This window comes from Antechinus flavipes, chromosome 6 (genome assembly GCF_016432865.1).
Source record: "Antechinus flavipes isolate AdamAnt ecotype Samford, QLD, Australia chromosome 6, AdamAnt_v2, whole genome shotgun sequence".
NCBI lineage: Eukaryota > Metazoa > Chordata > Mammalia > Dasyuromorphia > Dasyuridae > Antechinus > Antechinus flavipes.
In genome coordinates, this window is record NC_067403.1 from 100,879,047 (window position 1) to 100,899,076 (window position 20,030).

At 36.0% G+C, this 20,030-nt stretch overlaps 1 protein-coding gene across 10 annotated transcripts in view; it reads left to right on the top strand.

Moving 5' to 3' along the window:
* PALLD (palladin, cytoskeletal associated protein) overlaps positions 1-20,030 on the top strand; it is a 485,836-nt gene that overhangs the window by 425,107 nt on the left and 40,699 nt on the right. For 7 of the 10 annotated variants that reach the window (XM_051964161.1, XM_051964163.1, XM_051964162.1 and 4 more), the window contains one exon: positions 641-1,333. In XM_051964161.1, the coding sequence (XP_051820121.1) occupies positions 641-1,333 (693 nt within the window). The remainder of the gene's footprint in view (positions 1-640; positions 1,334-20,030) is intronic. The other 3 variants (XM_051964169.1, XM_051964170.1, XM_051964171.1) reach the window with 1 other exon arrangement.

A 20,030-nucleotide genomic window follows, 5' to 3' on the forward strand; every position in this document is an offset into this window, starting at 1 on the left:
AAGGGTTTTAGATCGACTTGCTGTAATGATTAAAAGAGATAAATAAATCATTATCTACTATTTGCTGAACAACAAAATAATAATAAAATTCCTTGAGAAACAATTGTCTTATTCTCTAAATTATAATCCTCAAAACAATTGGCAAGTAGTTATCACGTATTTCTATTCAAACCTGACTTTCTTCTCTATACAAACTGGTTATTAGTCTGAAAGCCGTTTTTCCCCCATTTTATCCAAAGGAATATTAAAGACCTTTTAGGATCATCGAATAAGCAACTTGAAACTGACTCTAATTCTCTAACAAAATTGGATTCAAACTAAAAAAAATTTTTTTTTGAATAATTTTTGATGGTTTAATTTTTTTTTAATAGCCAGAAAGAGAAGAAAAAGGATTTGTTGTTTGTTTGTTTTTTTTTTTCACACTCTTCTAGTAGAGACAAAATGAAATTTACCCCCAGAAATCTGGCAAAATTCTGGATCATTTTAGGTAAAATTTCAAGAAGGTTCCCAAATAACTAGTGACTTCTGCTTGATTTTGAATATATTTTATTCTAATAATTGTGAGGTGTGGAACTTTTATATAAAAGTTATTGTGTTCACAGCTTAAGTGACTTGCTCTTATTTTTTGCTCTTCCCACAGGGACCCTTTGAAAATACAACAACTGCAGAACCAAATTAGACTGGAACAAGAAGGAAGCCAGTGGTACCATCAGCAGTCGAGCGCCCCACAGAACCCTCCCCCTTCCCCCCCTTTCCCTCCTCCGCCATCTTTCCAAGAGCTTGAGGCCAGCCAATCCATCGCTTTCCCAGATCAGATGAATGTTCTAACCTCCCACTCTTCTCCCGTCATGCAGCCCTCCAGCTCCTTCAACTATGCTAGGCCCAAACAATTCATTGCTGCTCAGAACATCAGTCCTGCCTCGGGTTATGTGACTCCTTCTTCTAGTTCTTCCACCTCCAGCCTTCCATCTCCCATGTCTCCAACTGCTACTCAGAAACAGTTTGGCCGGGTGCCCGTGCAGCCCTTCTCTCAACCATTTCCCTCTGAAGGGGAGTATCTGTGGTCTCCTTCTTCACCCTCCCCTCCTCCTCCTCCTCCTCCAGCCTTCAGTCCAACCACAGCTTTCCCCATGTCTGATTCCTTTCCACTTCCTCCTCCTCCTCCTCCTCCCCTCCCAGGGTCAGCTCCCTCATCTTCCTACTGCCCTTCTCCAAATGCTCGATTTGGTCACTCCAATCAAACACCCGCAGCCTTCCTGAGCTCCATGTTGCCGTCCCAGCCTGCTCCCGTCTCAGTCAACGCCTTAGGACTTCCAAAAAGTGTTACCCCCGTGTAAGTATGACCTTTCAGTTACAGTGTTGCAGACCTCTCCACACACATCTACTTTGCTTCCTTGTAACTGTTTAACCTCATTGTACTGTAGCGAAGATTTTTTTTCAAGAGAATGTATAACAGTTACATTTATAGTAATGTAGACCTAAAGTTGGAAGGATCTTAATTTAGCCCTCTGACTTTAAAGATGGGGAAATTGAAGTTCAGAAAAGTTAAATGATTTGCCTAAAGTCAAATAGAAATGGAATGTTTCTATTTCTATAGAAAGTGGCAGAATTGGTTCTTGAACCCATGTTGTCTTCTATCCAAACAGGTACTCTCCCCCTTCACCACATTGTCCCCTTATTACCGAGTCTACATTATAGAATCCCAAAGCTAAAAGAAACCTTTTGAGGTCATCTGGTCTAAAGTTTTCCTCTGATTGATGAGGAAATTAACACTGCAGAGGTGGAATGGTTATTTTTATTATTGTTATTATTTTTAAACTGAGTCTTCTTCTCAGCTCAAGCTAGAAATAAAGTAATTTATGCATAGACCCAATCCCACTAATGCTATGCATAGGAGTTTTGACCTCCATTTCTGCCCTGGCCCACTCTTCCCTTCCTTAAGAAGTCTCCTAAGCCCCATTCCAGGATGCTCAGCATCTTGGTGCTGGAGTTAGTGTGGACATCTGATCAGCTTTAACCCTATTACACCTCAGAGCTCATGTTTAATGTTTAGTCATTTTTCATTTATGTCTGACTTCTCATGACCCATTTTGGGGACTTCTTGGCAAAGATTGGGTTTGCCATTTCATTTTACAGATGGAGAAATTGAGGCAAACAGGATTGTTACTTGTCCAGGGTCATATAACTTAATAAGTATTTGAGACCAGATTTAAAATCAGGAAGAAGAGTTTTTCTGACTTCCAACACTCTATCCACTGTACCACCTAACTGCTGGATTTAGGGTGGACATCTGATCAACTTTAGCCCTACTTCACCTCAGAGCTCCTGAGCTCAAGCAATCTACAAACCTCAGCCTCCCCAGATAGAAGAATTCTAGGCAGGCAGCACCATGCCAGTCTTGAAATTATTTTCCCAGGGTTATAAAGCTAGTTAGTAACAGAGCCAGGATTAGATCCCATTTTTGTCTGACTCACAGTCCATTTGGTCTCTTTAAAAGTGCCAGCGCATTGTGTAATAAGATTTTTCAATGCTACTCTTATATATTATATATTTTTCATAAGGAGTCTATAATTAAACTGACAAATATAATTCTATTTAAATGAGAGTCTTCTCCAGTTAGATAGACTAGAAATGATATCTGCCAACAATGGATTTATAGTGCATGAAGTAGTCCTGCAAGATGACCCAGAATTCATTCTTTAGATTCTTTAGCTTATCTCATTTTATCCTAAAAATCAAATTCCTGATGTGAGGCAACCTGGCATAGTGAATAGAGAGCTGGTCTTGGAGACAGGAAGTTCTATCTTTGACACCCATGGGGTATCGATCCTGAGTCAGCCATTTAATCTCCCAATGACCCAGTTATAGAGCAGAGTAGTTTGTCTCTATATTAGTAGGAAGAATTTCCTCATTGAGAGTTCCATATTCAATCCCTCAAATCAATCAGTAGATATTCACTGTTTACTTGTGTTCCAGGCATCAGAAAAAAGTTCCTGCTCTCAAAGAGCTTCCATTTTAAAGATGGGGATGACATATACATAAATTAGCACATATAAGATAAATATAGTTTATAGAAGGTAGACGAGTAGGGTGGATGCCAGAAAAGGCCTCCTATGGCAGGCGACATTTGAGCTGAGATTTAAAGAAAGATGGGGATTCTACAAAGCAAAGATAAAGTCATGGAAATAGGAGATGGAATATTGTGTGTGGGAGTAACAGTGAGGAAGCCAGTGTGGCTAGAGTTTATAAAGAGGAGTGACATGTTAAAAGACATGGCAGGAAGCATGTAATAAAGAGTTTTAAGAGAGAAAAGAGTTTATATCTGATCTTATTTTTTAGCGGTCCATTGGATTTTATTGAGTAGGAGGTGACATGTATATCTGTACTTGAGGAAAATCTTTTTGGAAGGTAAATGGGAGTGGGAAGAGGCTTAGGATAAAGAATCCAGTTAGAAGTCTGTTGTAATAGTCTAGATGAGAGACAATGAAATCTTGAACTAGAGTTATGACTTTATATGTAAAAAGATGGGGATATAGGTGAGAGAAGCTCTAAAAAAAAAAAAAAAACGAAACGAAAAGATTTGGCAACTAATTGAGTATGTGGGATGATCAGTAGAGAGAGAAGTCAAGGATGACACTATAGTTGAGAATGTTTTCTAGGTATCTGACAGGGTGATGATGCTTGGGAAATTGAAAAGAGAAGTGCTCAGGGAGGAAAATGATGAATTCTGTTTTGGACCTGTTGAGGTTGAGTTATTTACAAGGTCTGCAGTTTGAAATGTTCAATAAGCAATTGGTGATTCAAAACTGCGAAAGAGAATAAAACTAAATAAAAGATCTGGGAATTATTATTGTCATCATAAACATGATAATCAAATTCATGGCATCTGATGAGATGAGGAATTGAGAGATGGTAGAAAGAAAAGTCCTACAACAGAAGTTCAGGAAACAGCCACAAGTTAGTAAACATACCGTGGCTGATGACACAATAAAGATACCAAGGGGGGGAAAAACAGTCAATTGAGTAAGAGGAAAATAAGAGAGAGTTTTCAGGAAAACTCAGAAAGGAAAGCACATCCTGGAGTTGAAGTTGGTTCTCAGTGTCAGATGCTGCACAAAGGTTAAGGATGAGGATTAAGAAAAAGGTCATTAGAACTGACAAGAGATCATTGGTGACTTTAAGAGAAGGGTTTCAGTTGAATGATAAGGTCAGAAGTCAGATTACAGAAGGTTTAAAAGAGAATGAGAAGGCAGGAAGTGAAAACTCAGAGGGCAGAATGACTTTTTCAAACAGATCCATTCATTTCCACCCCACCCTATCCCAATATCAAGAGGTAGAAATTTATTTGAGAGACAGAGATAAAAGACCTGAGATATAGAAGAAAATTAGGAAGACCAAAGTTTAAAACCCTCCCTTGCATATACCAGGTATGTAACCCCAGTCACGTCACTTAAACATCTCAGCACTTGACACCTCTCCAAAACAGTTTCTCACACACACAAACATTAATGGAAAGAGTTTCTGGGGATCTTTTTTTTTTTTTTTTTTTTTTTTTTTTTTAATGAGGATAAAAGCAGAGAAAACATAAGGACAGGGCATCACAGGTTAGGATGTTTTTGTTTTTGATTTTTTAAAAAGTCATATACCTAATACTGCATTTTCTAAACCATAAGAAACCTGCTTTTCCATCATAAATTTATACATATTAAATGTTTCCTCTTGAAAACCAAAGATGCTTCTACCCTAAGAGTTATTAAACTTTTTCAAATCATAGGCCCCTGGCAGTCTGCTGAAACTTTCGGACCCCTTCTCAGAATATTTTAAATGAATAAAACAAAAAATGCATAGGATAACAAAGAAGCACTATTATATTGCATTTTAGTGTTCAAAATACTTTGTAAAAATAATAGTTAACAGAGCCCAGATTTAATTAGATTGGAACCCTGCTCTAATTAGTAGCTCTATATGTGCTGAACTCCCTTCATTCTGCAAAGATGGAATCAAAACATGGGCAGCAGAAATCAAAAATACAGGCTACCAAAACCAGAAATGCTATCCAGTTATTAAAAATCTCCATTTTAAAAAATTGAAAAGAAATAAGAATAAAAACAATTTTTAATGGCTCATTTCCCTTCAAACTAGAAACAGCCACAAACAAAATAGCCAGGAGTTGATTGTAGCTTCAGGAAACTTCAACAAGTCTGGCTTTTCTGCCCTCCTTCCTCAGGCAGGCAGTCACATTCTTCATTAGTGCTATTGGGATCACTAGAAGAGAAAATATTGCCCCCCCCCAAAAAAAAAAAACTGTTGATAGGCACAAACACAGCACTTTTGAGTCAACTAAACCATTGGGAAGTGGGGGAGTGGGGAAGTGAGGAGAACACAGCCTCAGGAAGGAATCTGTTTGCACTCTTGTAAAATTAATGTCCTCTGCCTCCCTCCCTGCTGCTGATGGTTCATTTTAAGGCTTCCATTTGCTGTTAGCTTCCTCCTCTGACGCTGTAAATCAAGCTGTAAGAGGTGATTGGAATCTAGTGGATTAAGGAATTCCACACAGGGAAACAGGGCAACATTTTTGCTTCTCTTTGAGGCTGAGCAGCTGGCCTGCTCTCCTTCTCTAAGCCTGTGGGTAAATCCTAGCCTTCCACCATGACTAGGGTCACACCAAGTTTCTCAGCCACCTCCACATTCCCACGACCTTTTATCATAAGGGAGTGCCACATAGCCAGAGAGAGTGCCACACACTGCTTTCTACCCATAATTGTCCCTTTCATATAATTAGATCTTCAGCTTTGAAATGTTACCCCCAAAGCTGCCACAAGCCAGAGCATGCATCCACCAGAAATGTATTAATAATCACTTGCATTCTCCAGGAACTCTAAGCACTGTGCAGACATTATCTCATTACTCCTCCCTCTTTTCTCTTTCTCACAGGGAATAGGTAGGAGGAACCAAATTGTCATTCTGCTTGAAGGAAAGACAGGATAAGGGATATGTCTGGGGTCACACTAGTTACTGAGGTGGAACTAGTATGATTTTCAGATTTTCAGATTTTTGCCTTGGCAGAGAGGTGATGAATTAACAATACAGAAAGAGACATATACTTTCAGATAAATCCAATGTGTACATTTATTTTGCTTAATTATACTTATTTGTAACAAGAAGAGGATTTTATTTGATTATGGTTTTTGTGGAGTTTTTTGGTGGGGGAGGGAAGTTTGGGGAGTAGAAATGCTGATGCCAAAAAAGAAAAAAAGGACAGAACATCAATGAAACACTTAAAAATAAACAGAAGAAAACAGAAGCAAGAAGTGGACATGGCAAGAAATGTAGTTACCACTAAATTCAATATATATTTTCTTTTCTTTCTTTCTTTCTATCACTAAATTCAATATACATTTTCTTTTCTTTCTTTCTTTTACTAAATTCAATATATATTTTCTTTTCTTTCTATTCTTTTTTGAGGCAAATGGGTTTAAATGACTTGCCCAGGGTCACACAACTAACTTCTTTTAAAATATATTTGTGCAAAGTCCTTTACAAATATATTTTAAAAGAAGCTATGTATAACATAGATTCATACTTTCGTATACAATCTTTTTCTATTCTACTTTGTCTATGGATGTGGTCATGGTTAGATGGTGTCATTTGTCAAGTTTATAATTAAAAAAAATAAACTCCAAAATGAGTAAACAAAAAATCACTTATGATTTTAGCTGGATTGTTTTATTCAGGTTCCTCAAGCATTTGAGATAGCATTGATTGAACACATGCTATTTTCATAGCACAGACTATGTTAAGGGATCCTTAAAGGATCACATAATTGGGATGCCTATTTGTATAGTAAGAATAGCATGATAGCATGCTTAAAAAAAAAAAAAAAAAACTTTTTTTAACCATCCCTTATATCACGGTAGTAGGTGGTATTGTCATTAGAGTGCTATATTTAGAGTCAAAGTCCTGAGTTCAAAATGCCTTTTGATACCTAGACAACCTCTTTTAGCCTCAGTTTGCTCATCAGTAAAATCGGGATAATAATGACTATCTCATAGGTTTGTGCTATGACACGAATCATGCTTCTACAAGTTTTTGTTTTGTTTTAGGGGGGGGGGGTTGTGTTGAAAATGGAATAGTGTCTTTCTGTGGACTCTTGAGATATATAACTGGAGCATTGTCTCTGGCATATTAAATCAGATGTCAGACACATCAGAAGTATTGAACCACATGGATCCCACCCATATAACAAATGATAATAATATAAGCAAAGTGCTTGGCCAGTCTTAAAGCATCATCTAAATGCTAGCAATAATGATGATAATTTTTTTAAACTAGAAATGAGAAAAAAAGTGAGTAAAACTAAACATCACTCTGAGAAAGTCTAATGTTATTTGCAGTGTTGCACACAGGTAGACTCCCACCTCTGCAAAGGAATAGAATGGGGGTTGGATTATCTTAATTTTTTTTTACATCTCTTATCTGGGGGCAAGTTTGGTTTTTATAATTTCATTACATTTGATTTCAATTATTTTGCTGCTATTGTTTTTTTCATTTACATTGTGGTAGTTGTTGAGTACAGTTTTTTTCTAGCTCTGAATACTTTACCTTGCATTTGTTCATGGATATTACAATGCTTCTCTATATTCATCATGTTTATCATTTCTTCCAGCACAGTAATATTCCATTACATTCCAGGGTGGAGGAAAGAGAATAAGCATTTATATAGTGCCTACTATGGGCCAAGCACTGTGCAAAGTCCTTTACAAATATTATTTCACTAAGTCTTCAAAACAGCACTGTGAGGTAGGTAGGTAGGTAGTATATCCCCTTTTTATAGTTAAGGAAACATTTGAATTCAAATTTTCCTGACTACAGACCCAACAATCTATCTCCTACAGCACCTTCACCATTCCTGTGCTGGCATATTTACCTACTTTTTTCCACTTTATTAAATACGATTGAGAAGTAAGTCCTAGTCCACAGAGCCTGCTGAAGTAATAGCTCATTCTTAATTGTTTGTTGGGCAGCTAAGTGGTGCACTGGATGGAACGCTGGGTTGGGAAACTGGAAGACTCATCTTCCTGAGTTCAAATCAGACTTCAGACACTAATTTCTGTGACTCTGGGCACAAGTCACTTAAACCTGTTTGCCTTAGTTTTCTCATATTTAAAATAATCTGGAGAAGGAAATGGCAAAGCATTCCTACATCTTGGCTAAGAAAACTCCAAATGGGGTCATAGAGAGTCTGAAATGACTGAATAACAATAATCGCTTTTCTAGAATAACTAGAATCATACCTCCATCCACCAAATGATACAAATCATGCTTCTATGGGTTTGTTGAGGGGGGTTGTGTTGAAAATGGAATAGTGTCTTTTTGTGGACTCGAGATGTATAATTATCTCTGGCATGTTAAATCAAATGTTAGGCACATGAAAAGTACTGAGTCACATGGATCCCACCATCACAAAAGCACCACTGGCCCCCCATTCTTCATCTACCCTAAATTCCCAGCAATCTTTCAATTGGCCTTTAAAGATTTAGGCTTTTTGAGAATAGTTATTTCTCATGTAGATCATGGAGTATGTAAAAAAGCATAAAGGTTTAATGCTGCCAAAAAATAAATATATACACACACAGCGACAGGTAACAGAGAATTTTAAATAAAGTAGGTGCTTATCATTTGTGAAATGCCAAAATAACATCTGATCTATGAATGGAAAGCCATTGCCATCAATCAGACACAATAGAATGGATCCCTGCAGGCCACATATTAACTTAGAAAACCACAAGTTAACTTTATCTCTATTGCATTATATTTATAATTATTTTGTTAAATATTTCCCAATAACTTTTTTCCCCCTGAGGCAAGTGGAGTGAAGTGACTTGCCCAGGGTCACATAGCCAGGAAGTGTTAAGTGTCTGAGGTCAGATTTGAACTCAGATCCTTCTGACTTTGGGGCCGGTGCTTTATTCACTGTACCACCTAGCTGACCCTCCCAATAACTTTTTAATCTGGTTCAGCTGTATTTAAGAATATTATGATCCAATATTTGACACCTCTTCAGTGATCAATTAGGAATACAACAACTTCAAAGACACATAGGAAGACTTATATATGGGTACAGAATGAAAGAAGTAGAATTAAGAAAAATTATGCACAATTAGAATGTGAAGCCCTTTAGGGCAAAGTCCATGTTTTTGCCTTTATGTTCTCAGAACATCCCCCCGTGCCTGGCATACAGTAAATGCTTGTTGACTGAAAGATAATGACTTCATTGTAAATGAAAAGGTCACTTAAAGATAAGTTCTTAGTAAATGAAAAACCAATGATGGTTCCAGAGAACAGATAATGAAAAATATTTCCCTGATCCTGGCTTTCAGGCCAGGGACTAGCATGGCAGAATGATATATTTGTATCTTACATTATACATTATCAGATATGGTCATTGCTTTTGCTTAGTAATTCTTTTTTTTAAAATTTGTATAAGATAAGGATTCAATTCTGAAAGGATGTTTATATATGTAGTGCCTACTATGTGCCATATTATGCTAAGTATTTTAGCGCTTTCATCTCATTTGATCTTCAGAACAACCTTCTAAGGTAGGTGCTATTATTATCTCCATTTTACATTTGAGGAAACTTAAGAAGTCTTTTGCCCAGGGTTTCACAATAAATCTCAGAAGCCTCATTGAAATTCAGATGTACCTGATTCTAGACCTAGGGTTTTATCTATTTCCCCACTTAATGACCTTGAACTCTTGAACCATTTTTTCTTTGAGGTAGTAACAGTAGGATATCTATACTATATTGAAATGTATTGGGGTTTCTTTTGGGGCATATAGAATGATGAATGAATAAATGAATACCCAGAAGCAGCTAGACTGGCTGGGATTCTGCCCTAGGCTTCCCCTAAGATAAAATCCAAAACTGGTGTTTGGAGCTTCCCAAGAAAAGTCACTAGTAAACTTCCCTCCCACTTACTTTACCCCACTCCTACTACCATACTGGACAGACAGGAAGCTGAGAGATAACATGCTTCTGAACCCCCCACTGCCTAGACTGTCTGGGATAGTGCTAGCCCAAGATCGAACTGGCCCTCCTGTGGTAGTGTGTGCTTAGACGTGACTGATTCTCCAGCAGACTTTGGGGATCACCAAGCAGTCCAAAGAATTTTATTTTGTTCCTGTTACTGTTGAAACAGGGCTTTAATGGTAACACAAATAGTGGACCACTTTAATGGGCCACTTTAATGCTCTCCCCTGTGGGGCCCCGTCCCCAGACAAGAGAAATGAAAGAGGAACAGACAGATAAATTACTATCTTAGACTAAACATTGACCTCCAAAGTGTAGGATTAACCCAATTAAAACAGTTCATTCAAAAGAAAAGAAGACACATATTCCAGTGTACAGATTAGCTTTCTTTGTCATGCGAATCGCCTATACAAACTTTTGTATATTGTTTTTCACTGTACTTTTCCCAGTATTCACAAAAATCCCCGATGTATTTTTAAAAAATCTTTCTACTAAATTCAGTCTCAAAGGTATATCTCAGAATTTGTTTTCAATTGTGAGGGTAGGAAGCTGATAGGGAAATTTTCATCATGTTATTTGTCTTTTTGACAAAGTTCTATCTGTTCAATTACTAAACTCATTAGAAAATAAATACGTATATGTGGTTGCTGGTGATTGGTTCATTAGAGATTGTTAGCGTTATTAGGTGGCATAGTATCCAAAATCCATTTTGAAGTTATTGACTTTTCCTCTAGATAGATGTTTACAAGTTTGCTTTGCTTCCTAGTATGCTTTTAATTACACCTTGGCCACATTGATTTCTATGGGGACACATCTTCAACTTTATAAGTAAAGTTAATAGGAAAAGGAGACCTTGTATGAAGCAATTCACTTTACAGTCACTTTAATCCACATGTCAAGGATTATCTAAAATATACATAATACCAACTGTTGAATTTTTGATAATTGGGTTCATATCTTACCTCTGCTATATAGTTATCATAAAAACTTGAACAATAACTCACTTAACTTTCTGGACCTCAGTTTCCTCATCTGAAAAATTAAGGATTTGCATTAGATGACCTCTAAGTTGCCTTCCAGCTCTAAATCTATGGTTACACAAACTTAGTTCTATGTCTCTGAGTTTGACTCATCACCAAGTCTCACTGAATAAGAGATAAAGAGCATTTTTAGTAGGAAAAAAAAAAAAAACCCTGACTTTTCAGTTAGTAGACAGACACATAATCTTTTAAATCCAAGTTGTGCTCTGGAGATTTGGGAGTTCCTGATATGTACTGACAGTACTGACCTAGAATACTCTATCAAGGGAAGGATATTCTCAGGGTTGGTTCAGTAGCCAAAAAACAAAAAAATTACCTCCTGTGATTTGACAGTGGCTGCATCTGGAAGATTTTATTTTCCAGATGCTTTTATATGTGTGTTGTTTAGTGTGTGTTTTTTCCAACCACATGAATATTACTTAAAAAAAAAAAAAAGACATTGACATAGTATTGAAGCAAAAACAAACAGGTCAGTAATAGATTTTGTTCATTTGGGGAAAGAGTATTTATCCTGATTTATTTACTATGTGAGGTCTTTCATGAGTTGGCGTTTGTTTTGGCCTAAAGGTTGTGCAGCTTTCAGTCACCTATTTTTTTCTTCTTTTCTAAACAGTTAGTATTTCTTGTACTCAGAGATGAGCTCTTCCTTTAGTTTTCTGATAGATTGCTTCTAACTTGTGATTTGGGGTTAGAAAATGGGATAGATCATCTTTTACTCCACTTGGCAATCTGAGCTTCAATGTAGAAATAAGTTTTACTTGGAGCTCTCATGAAATATTATTTAGCCTTGGCTGTTAGGCTAGGAGACTGGCATCCTTAACACACACAGTTATTAGTCTGAGCACAGAGAAAGATTCAATTCTGGAAGAGCAGGAAGACTTTATGCAGAAATCATGGGAAGTCATGCCCACAATCAGCTTGTACTGCTTGTGCCCCAGCACACATTTAACTAGATGTCCAAACAGATGCAATTGGCAGAAGTTTTATGAAAGGAAAGCTTATTCATCCTCTGTGCACCATTCTCTCTAACATGCCCTCCTGCTAATACTGCTTTTGTTTCATACTCATTTCCTACTGTTTTATTTTTCTGTTACCAATATTACCAATTACCAATATTCTTCCAGCAAGAAATCTTGGAATCCTTTTGACCCTCCTCATATTCATCTTCTTTTATCCAATTTATCACCAAATTCATTTCTTGCCTCAAAATGTATTAATTCAACTACCCTTTCCACTCTCATTCTCATTGCTACCATTTTAATCCAAGTCATTGTCTTATGTCTAGACTTTAATGCACCTGAGTGTTCCTGCCTTTAATTCTGCCTCAATCTAACCATTATATATTGCCATACTAATCTCCCTAAAACACCATATTATTCCCTTGTATCTTACAAGTTTGCTCCCACAGGAGCTATGTTTTTTTTTTTTTCTTTCCCAGTCACAGCAAACCACAAAGACAGTAAACAAAGGAGAAAGGAAGTTGCAGTCTATTACCAGTAGAATACCTATTACCCTGATGAAATAGATCCACAAAGGATTGAAATATCCTCCTATGTTTAAGGACTAAATATAGATTTCCAACTAAGATGAAAGACTACAAGATAATCAGGCTTCTCACGTTTTCTTTAAAAAAAAGGACTTATATTAAAGAAAAGGAAGAATAAAATCAATAATGGCTAAAAAAACAACAACAACAAATATGCAAGGTAATTAACATTTGCTTTTAAAAAAGAAAGAAAAGCAGAGTACAAATATATATATAAACCTAAGGGATAATTAAGATAGCAAAAGTATCAGACTTCACAATGATGGAAAAATAAATAATCTTAGATGACCAAGAAATTAAGAATTAACACTTGTTTTTTAATAGCATTTATTTTTCCAAATACATGCAAAAATTGTTTTCAACATTCACCTTTGCAAAATCTTGTGTTCCAAATTTTTCTTGGTCTCTCCCATTTCTCCCCTCCCCAAGACAATAAGCAATCAGATATAGATTAAACATGTACAGTATTTTCTAAACATATTTCCACAAGAAATTAATGTTTGGAAAGAAAATAACAAGAAAAATTGATTGAAAAATGAATCATGAAAGGAACTAAGGCTGGAATTACAAGTAGTCTTAAGATCAGAAAGAAATAATATTTATTGATCATTATGAAAATTTTGAAAAAATAGAAGCAACCAGTTGGCCCATGACAATTGAAAAAATTGGATAACTCTAACCTAGAATACAAGTGACTGATATAGAAGAGGTCAAAATAAATGAATCATTTTGCTGTAAGGGAAATATAAAATATCTGCACTATATTCTAGGAAATCATTTAAGAAGGATTTCTAGAATTGTTCAAAGCAAGTAACAAACTACAAATAACTCAACCCTGATATGGAAAATTTTAAAATTTAATTTTCAAAGACAAGATTAAACTCTAATACACAGAAAGGAATGCTGAAAGCTGCAAGAAGAAGGTAAATTTGACCAAGGAACATAAATCTAAATCATAGGCGATTTCTCCAAGGAGAAAAGGAATGAATGGAGAAATTAAATATAATGAGTATAAAGTTAAAAAGCATGTGTGGCAACGTGAAACAATAATTATCTGTCCAGGAAAACTAAGTATTTTGTTTGAAGGTAAAGAAAGTCTTGGAAGAGTTTTCACAATGACATTTATTTCAAAGCAGTCAGATGGAAAAAAGATAGGTACTTAAAACAATTGACATTTTTCAGTGAAGATAAACCAGTTCATTTCTACTCAACAAATCCTTAATCAAAAGTACTTGAATATACTTGCATATGTACAACTATATTTTTTTTAAAAATCAAAACAACTAAGCTTTCTAAGTACATAGATTCAGAAGGATACAAAATGTATTATAATTTTGTTGAAAATCTATGTTGCAATTTTAAAATCTATAACTAAATTTTAGAGTTGAAGAGATTTAGAAATGAGGCATTATAGCATAGTGGACAAAGTCAATAAGATATCTCTAGTGCTTTGCTCTATCACATATATGTTGTCTGTGTGACCCTGGACAAGTCACTATCTCTTAGTTCCCTAAACCTTTTTTTTTCTTTTTAAGACTGAGTCATCCTAAGTCACCCAGGCCAGAATTTCAGGGGCTACTTATACCAATCCCATAACTCATCAAGACAGAATCTTTGATTTACTCAATCTGACCTGAATTCACACTCCTTCAGTCTACCTGATGATACCAGAGGCTCAGTGTATTGATGCTGAACTTACTGAACAATACATGTTACAGCATTGGACTGCAGCACAAAATTTCTATAAGAGGTTTGCCAGCTTCAGCATCCCTAGTAGCTGGGTTTACAAACCTATTCTACCACGTTCTGTGACCAGGCAATTTTCTAGGACTACAGGTTGTGGATCAGATCTCAATTGACATTGTTATATCGATACATATGATAGAAGTCATATCTAGTCGTATTCCTTTAGAAATTTAGCACATATAGCTAGGTCCTGATTAGTATGAAAAATAAATCCTATGAAGTGGTTATGGGAATTCAAAGGACAAGTACTTGGATCTTGTATACATTAATTATGTAAAATATTGTCATTGGTTCTTATATTACTTATTAGGATCTGTCACAAATGTTTGATAGGATGAGAGAAATAGCACTGGCTTTCAAGTTCAAGCACCTGAATTCAAATTCTTCCATATGATTCTTAGTACCTTCGGTCAGTCACAAACTCTCTAGACCTCCATCCCTTCAACTCTAAAGTAAAGGATTGAACTGGATTGTATCTGAGCCTCTTTCTAAATCTAAATCACTGTTCTAAGTACTTGAAGATTCAGAAAGAAGCAAAAGATGGTCCCTATCTTTAAGGAGCTTACAATCCAAGAATATCTACAAAGGTTCCCTATTGACTACCTTATTAGTTAGGTACAAAATCTTTTGCCTGATTTTCAAGGGCTCTTTATGATCTGGCCTATGTAGTAAACTTTACTTACAAATTGTGCTTAATTGTACATTATAATTCAATGACTTCCTATACTTCCCCCTTTCCCAACTTCCATATTAAAATCGGGGACACTGAAGTCATCCCAGTTATATGAACTCACAGCCTTTGATGTCATCTTTGACTCACATTTACCCCATAGACTCAGTCTGTTACCAGATCTTATTGTTGAAATAATATGTCTTGTACACATTCCCTTCTCTCTCCTCCAGCCACCACTCTGATAGAAGAGCTCATTACTTTGCTAGCACTAGCAGGATCCTGCCCAGTCTCCAGTCTTTCCTCACTCTAGTTCTATCTTCTACCAGCTGCCAAAGTGATTTTCCTAGAACAAAGATCTGACCATGTCACCTTCCCTTCCGTCCCCCCAATAACCTGCAGTAACTCCTTGCTTAAATCCTCTCTTTGGCACTTAAAGCCCTTGGCAATCTGGTTTCTTTCTAGCTTTTCATTCTTTCTACACTTAACTCTCTCCTACAAGTGATATGAACCTTCCTGCTCTTTGCATTCTCTCTTTACTCGCTGGCTTCTGTACCTGAGTTCTCTTCCTCATCTCTGTCTCCCCTGGCTTTCTTTAAGCTCAAATCTTGCCTTCTTTATGAGGTCTTTTCCAGTTACCCTCAGCTGCTGGTGTATTCTATCCAATGTTACTTCCCATTTACTTTGTTGTTTCCTTTCATTAGAATGTAAGTTCTTTGAGGGCAAAGACTGTTGCCTTAGATACCTAGCTCTTAGCATGGAGCCCAATTCATAATAAATGCTTAATACCACGTGCTTGTTGACTGAGTTTAGCAGATCTTTTCATTCAAAGATTTTCATTCACATACATTTTTCTGTCTCATTTCTTTGTTGTTGCTCAATCTGATTGAAATACCTTCCTTTCTCTCATCTCTCATCTCATGTTCAGCACCCAGCTCCTCTCCCACTCTCTACATGAAGCTTGTCTAGCTACTCAAACAAGTAACATGTTTTCTCTGATGTGTATAGAACCATTATAACACAATTTAACATTAGATTGTTTCTTTTGCTCAATATGTGATACTCAGCTAAAATGTAAACACTCTAAGAGTAGGAACCATGTTCTATATTGCTTTTGTAACTGAAACATTGAGCAGGCACTTAGTTACCAATAGATTGTTACTTTTTAGCATTGTAGTCTATACTAACTCTAAATGAAATAAATTCATGTAATTTAAGTTATATTGGTGAAGGGGAAGTAATCTTTTGAATGAAAGAAAAGACAGTTTCCACTTCAGCCTAAATAGTACCTCTCTAAGGAATACCATTAGGGAAAGCTAGAAAGGGATGGAAAGAAGGGGAAAATAACACAATATGGCTGTGGTTTTTATTTGGATGAAGGGATGATTTTAATTGCACTACCTGGAATGATGAACTACCTGGGTGGCAAAAACCCAAGGAAAAGTGAATGGCCTACCTCATGTTACCTAACGCATTCATTCCATTTTAGACTAAGGTAACTTGAGAAATATGTCTCTAATTCTTCCTCATAGAGTAGGTTGTTAGTTGTTTGCTGGAAGTCAAAACTGGAAACATTCTCCTTTGTTAGTTTTTATCTTTAGTCTTCTTTCCTTCGTCTAGTTATCTCAGCTTTCTTTCCCTTATTTTATTTAAATCAATATTTTAGCAATGTTTAGTCACATCACCATCACTACCTCACATCACATCCCGATAACTGCCTCCACACATACATGTCATAGAACTCTACCTTCTAACAGAGAGGAATTTTACCTCAAGAATCTCCTTTGACATTTGGGACCTCTAGAATAACTATCCCAGGTTCAAGACTCTTAATGAAAACTCTTCCACTCTAAATAATGATGAGCCCTCAGTGATGTGTTCTTTTTCTTTAGCCAGAGGACACAAATCAGAATAAAGGCATTAAATTAAAAGGCACATAAAGAAAAGCAAAATGGAACATTTCACCACAGAAATCTGGTGCATAGTCTCTCACAAATATATATATTGGCAGTGGAAAGATTGGATATGCAACAAGAATCACTTGTGGCATAAAAAAAATGAAGTATACAAGTAGCCATATGAAGGGGAAATTCTTTTTTTTCTTTAAAAAAAATTTTTTTTATTTACAAAACATATGCATTGGTAATTTTTCAACACTGACCCTTGCAAAACCTTTGTTCCAAATTTTCCCCTCCCCCCCCAGATGGCAGGTAGTCTAATACATGTTAAATATGTTAAAATGTATGATAAATTCAAAATATGTGTACATATTTATACAGTTATCTTGGTGCATAAGAAAAATCAGATCTAGAAAGAAAAAAATCTGAAAAGGAAAACAAAAATGCAAGTAAACAATAACAGAAAAAGTGAGAGTGCTGTGTTGTGGCCCACACTCAGTTCCCACAGTCTTCTCTCTGGGTATAGATGATTCTTTTTATCACTGAAAAATTGGAACTGTTTTGAATCATCTCATTATTGAAGAGAGCCACGTCCATCAGAATTGATCATTGTATGGTCTTTTTGCTGTCGTGTATAATGTTCTCCTGGTTTTGCTCATTTCACTTACCATCATGTAAGTCTCTTCAAGCATCCTGCTAATCATTTCTTATAGAACAATCATATTCCATACCATTCATATACCACAATTTATCCAGCCATTCTCCAATTGATGGGCATCCACTCAATTTCCAATTTCTTGCCACTACAAAGAGGGCTGCCACAAACATTTTTGCACATGTGGATCCCTTTCCCTCCTTTAAGATTGAAGGGGAAATTCTTATTTCCACATCCACATCTTCTCATGATGCTACTATCATGCTGCTAGTTGGTATGGCATTTCCATTGGACATGTTACTCAGTTAATCTCCAAGCACTGCTGGGCACATAGACTCAGCTACAACCAGGCTCTGCTGGTTACTTGTAGGCTTGGTTTGGTGTTAAGATCACTTAGCAGATGTTCCTTCCTGCTGCCAGATTTTGGGCTTCATCAGTTCAGGGTCACTCATGGATCATCTCAGCTTCATTCTGCTAGCCTTGAAAGACAAATAGATTTTCAGTCAAAGCCAAACATACTCATAAAACAAAAACCCAGGCATAATGCTCCCCTGGTTAAAATTGTCTTATCTTTTCTATGTCTCAGAGATCCAAATATATTATGTAAAATTAAACATTTTCTGGATTAGCATGTAAATTAAGTTGAGTGAGAATAAAACATAAGCTTATAGGATCAGGTCATTTTATTCCTATCCACCTTTATTTATTTATTTATTTTGATTCTTGTTTTCATCACGATTGTGTCAGCTTTTATTCTACATTTTGGCCAGAGAGAATCCTTTCAATTATACACACACACACACACACACACACACACACACACACACACACATGTTTGTATGTGTATATATATAATAGTTATTATATGTATATGTTACATATACATATATATTATAGTTAATTATATATGTGTGTATATATGTTATATAATTAAGCAAAACAAGCCTACATATTTTCCATGTCTGAAAGTATCCTATTTCTGTAGTCTACCACCTCTCTGCAGAGAGAAAGAAGGTATGTTTCACTGTCCAACCTCTAGAATTAAGATTGTCAGTTTCATTGATCAGAGTTCTATTGTTCTGTAAATGCAGTTTTCTTTTACATTAGGGTGGCTATTATGAAAATTGTTCTCTTGGTTCTGTATTTTTCTCTGTGTCAGTTCATACAAATTCTAAATTTCTTTGATTTTTTTCATTATTGCTGTTGCTTTTGACGCAAAAATATTCCATTACATTAACACATTGAAATGTGTTCAGTCATTCCCCAATAAGTGAGAAATTTGTTTCTAGTTTTTTTGCTTCCACAAAAATATTTTTTTGATATACGAGACATTTCTTTTTGTATTTGCCATCTTTAGGGTATGTACTTAATAGTGATACTTAGGTCACTTATGTTTCCAGAATGACTGAGCCAGGTCACATCTCCAACAAGTATATTCATGTTCTAATCTTGCTATATTCTCTTCATCACTTAATAATTTTCATCTTTGCCAATTTGATGGGGGTACAATAAAACCTCAGACTTGTTTTAATTTGCATTTTTCTTACTGGTAATTTGGGGGTATATTTTCATATGTTGGCTAATAATTTAGGTTTATTCCCTCAAAAATAATCTGCATACTCCATTTTTACATGAGAAGAGTGCATAGCCTTCAGTGTAAAGTTTAAAATTGTAGAATTGTTCTGATATGAGAACAATTCCACTCTCTTAATTATGAAATGGTCCATGAATATGACAAGAATGTTGATCCCAGGAACATGTTTAGAGCTAAGAAGGGTCTTATCAATCATTATTAACAATATTAACATTTTTTAAACAGTTTAGTCATAAGATTTTGGTTCTTTGGACTTTTCTGCATTTTAAATTACTCATTTGCATTGCTTTAATCACTGAAATAAAAATCAATTCCCCATTCCTCCTCTCAAGGATGTTACTGTAAAAGCTTTAATTGGCCATCTTTGCTCTCCAGGAAAGAAAATCCTTTGGACCTCTGTCATCACAAGAATCTTTGTTAAGTGACAAAAGATCTAGATTTCAGCCTTAAAGAGGTTATAGGACATTCTAACCTCAGCTGTAGCACCTAACATTCTGGGAGACTGGAAGTAGGAGCAGTCATATCTTGTGGCTTACCTGAGTTGCTTCAAATTTCTGCTAAAATCCCACCTATAGAAGGTGGCAATCCTTCCCAACCCTTCTTAATCCTAGAAAAGGGGTTTTTGACTGTTGTTTATCTCCAGTTAATACCACATATATCTTGTTTGGGATGTAATTTTTTGCATGTTGGACAGCAAAGATTGCCTTTTGCATTTCTTTGGCTCTTTAGTACTTGGTGCCATTCCTGGCACGTAGTAGGCATTTAATTCATGTTTGTTTATTTTTTCTTGACTGATTTTCCTGTGAGGGATTGATCTGGGAAGAAAGCATATTATAGCATGGGCATAAT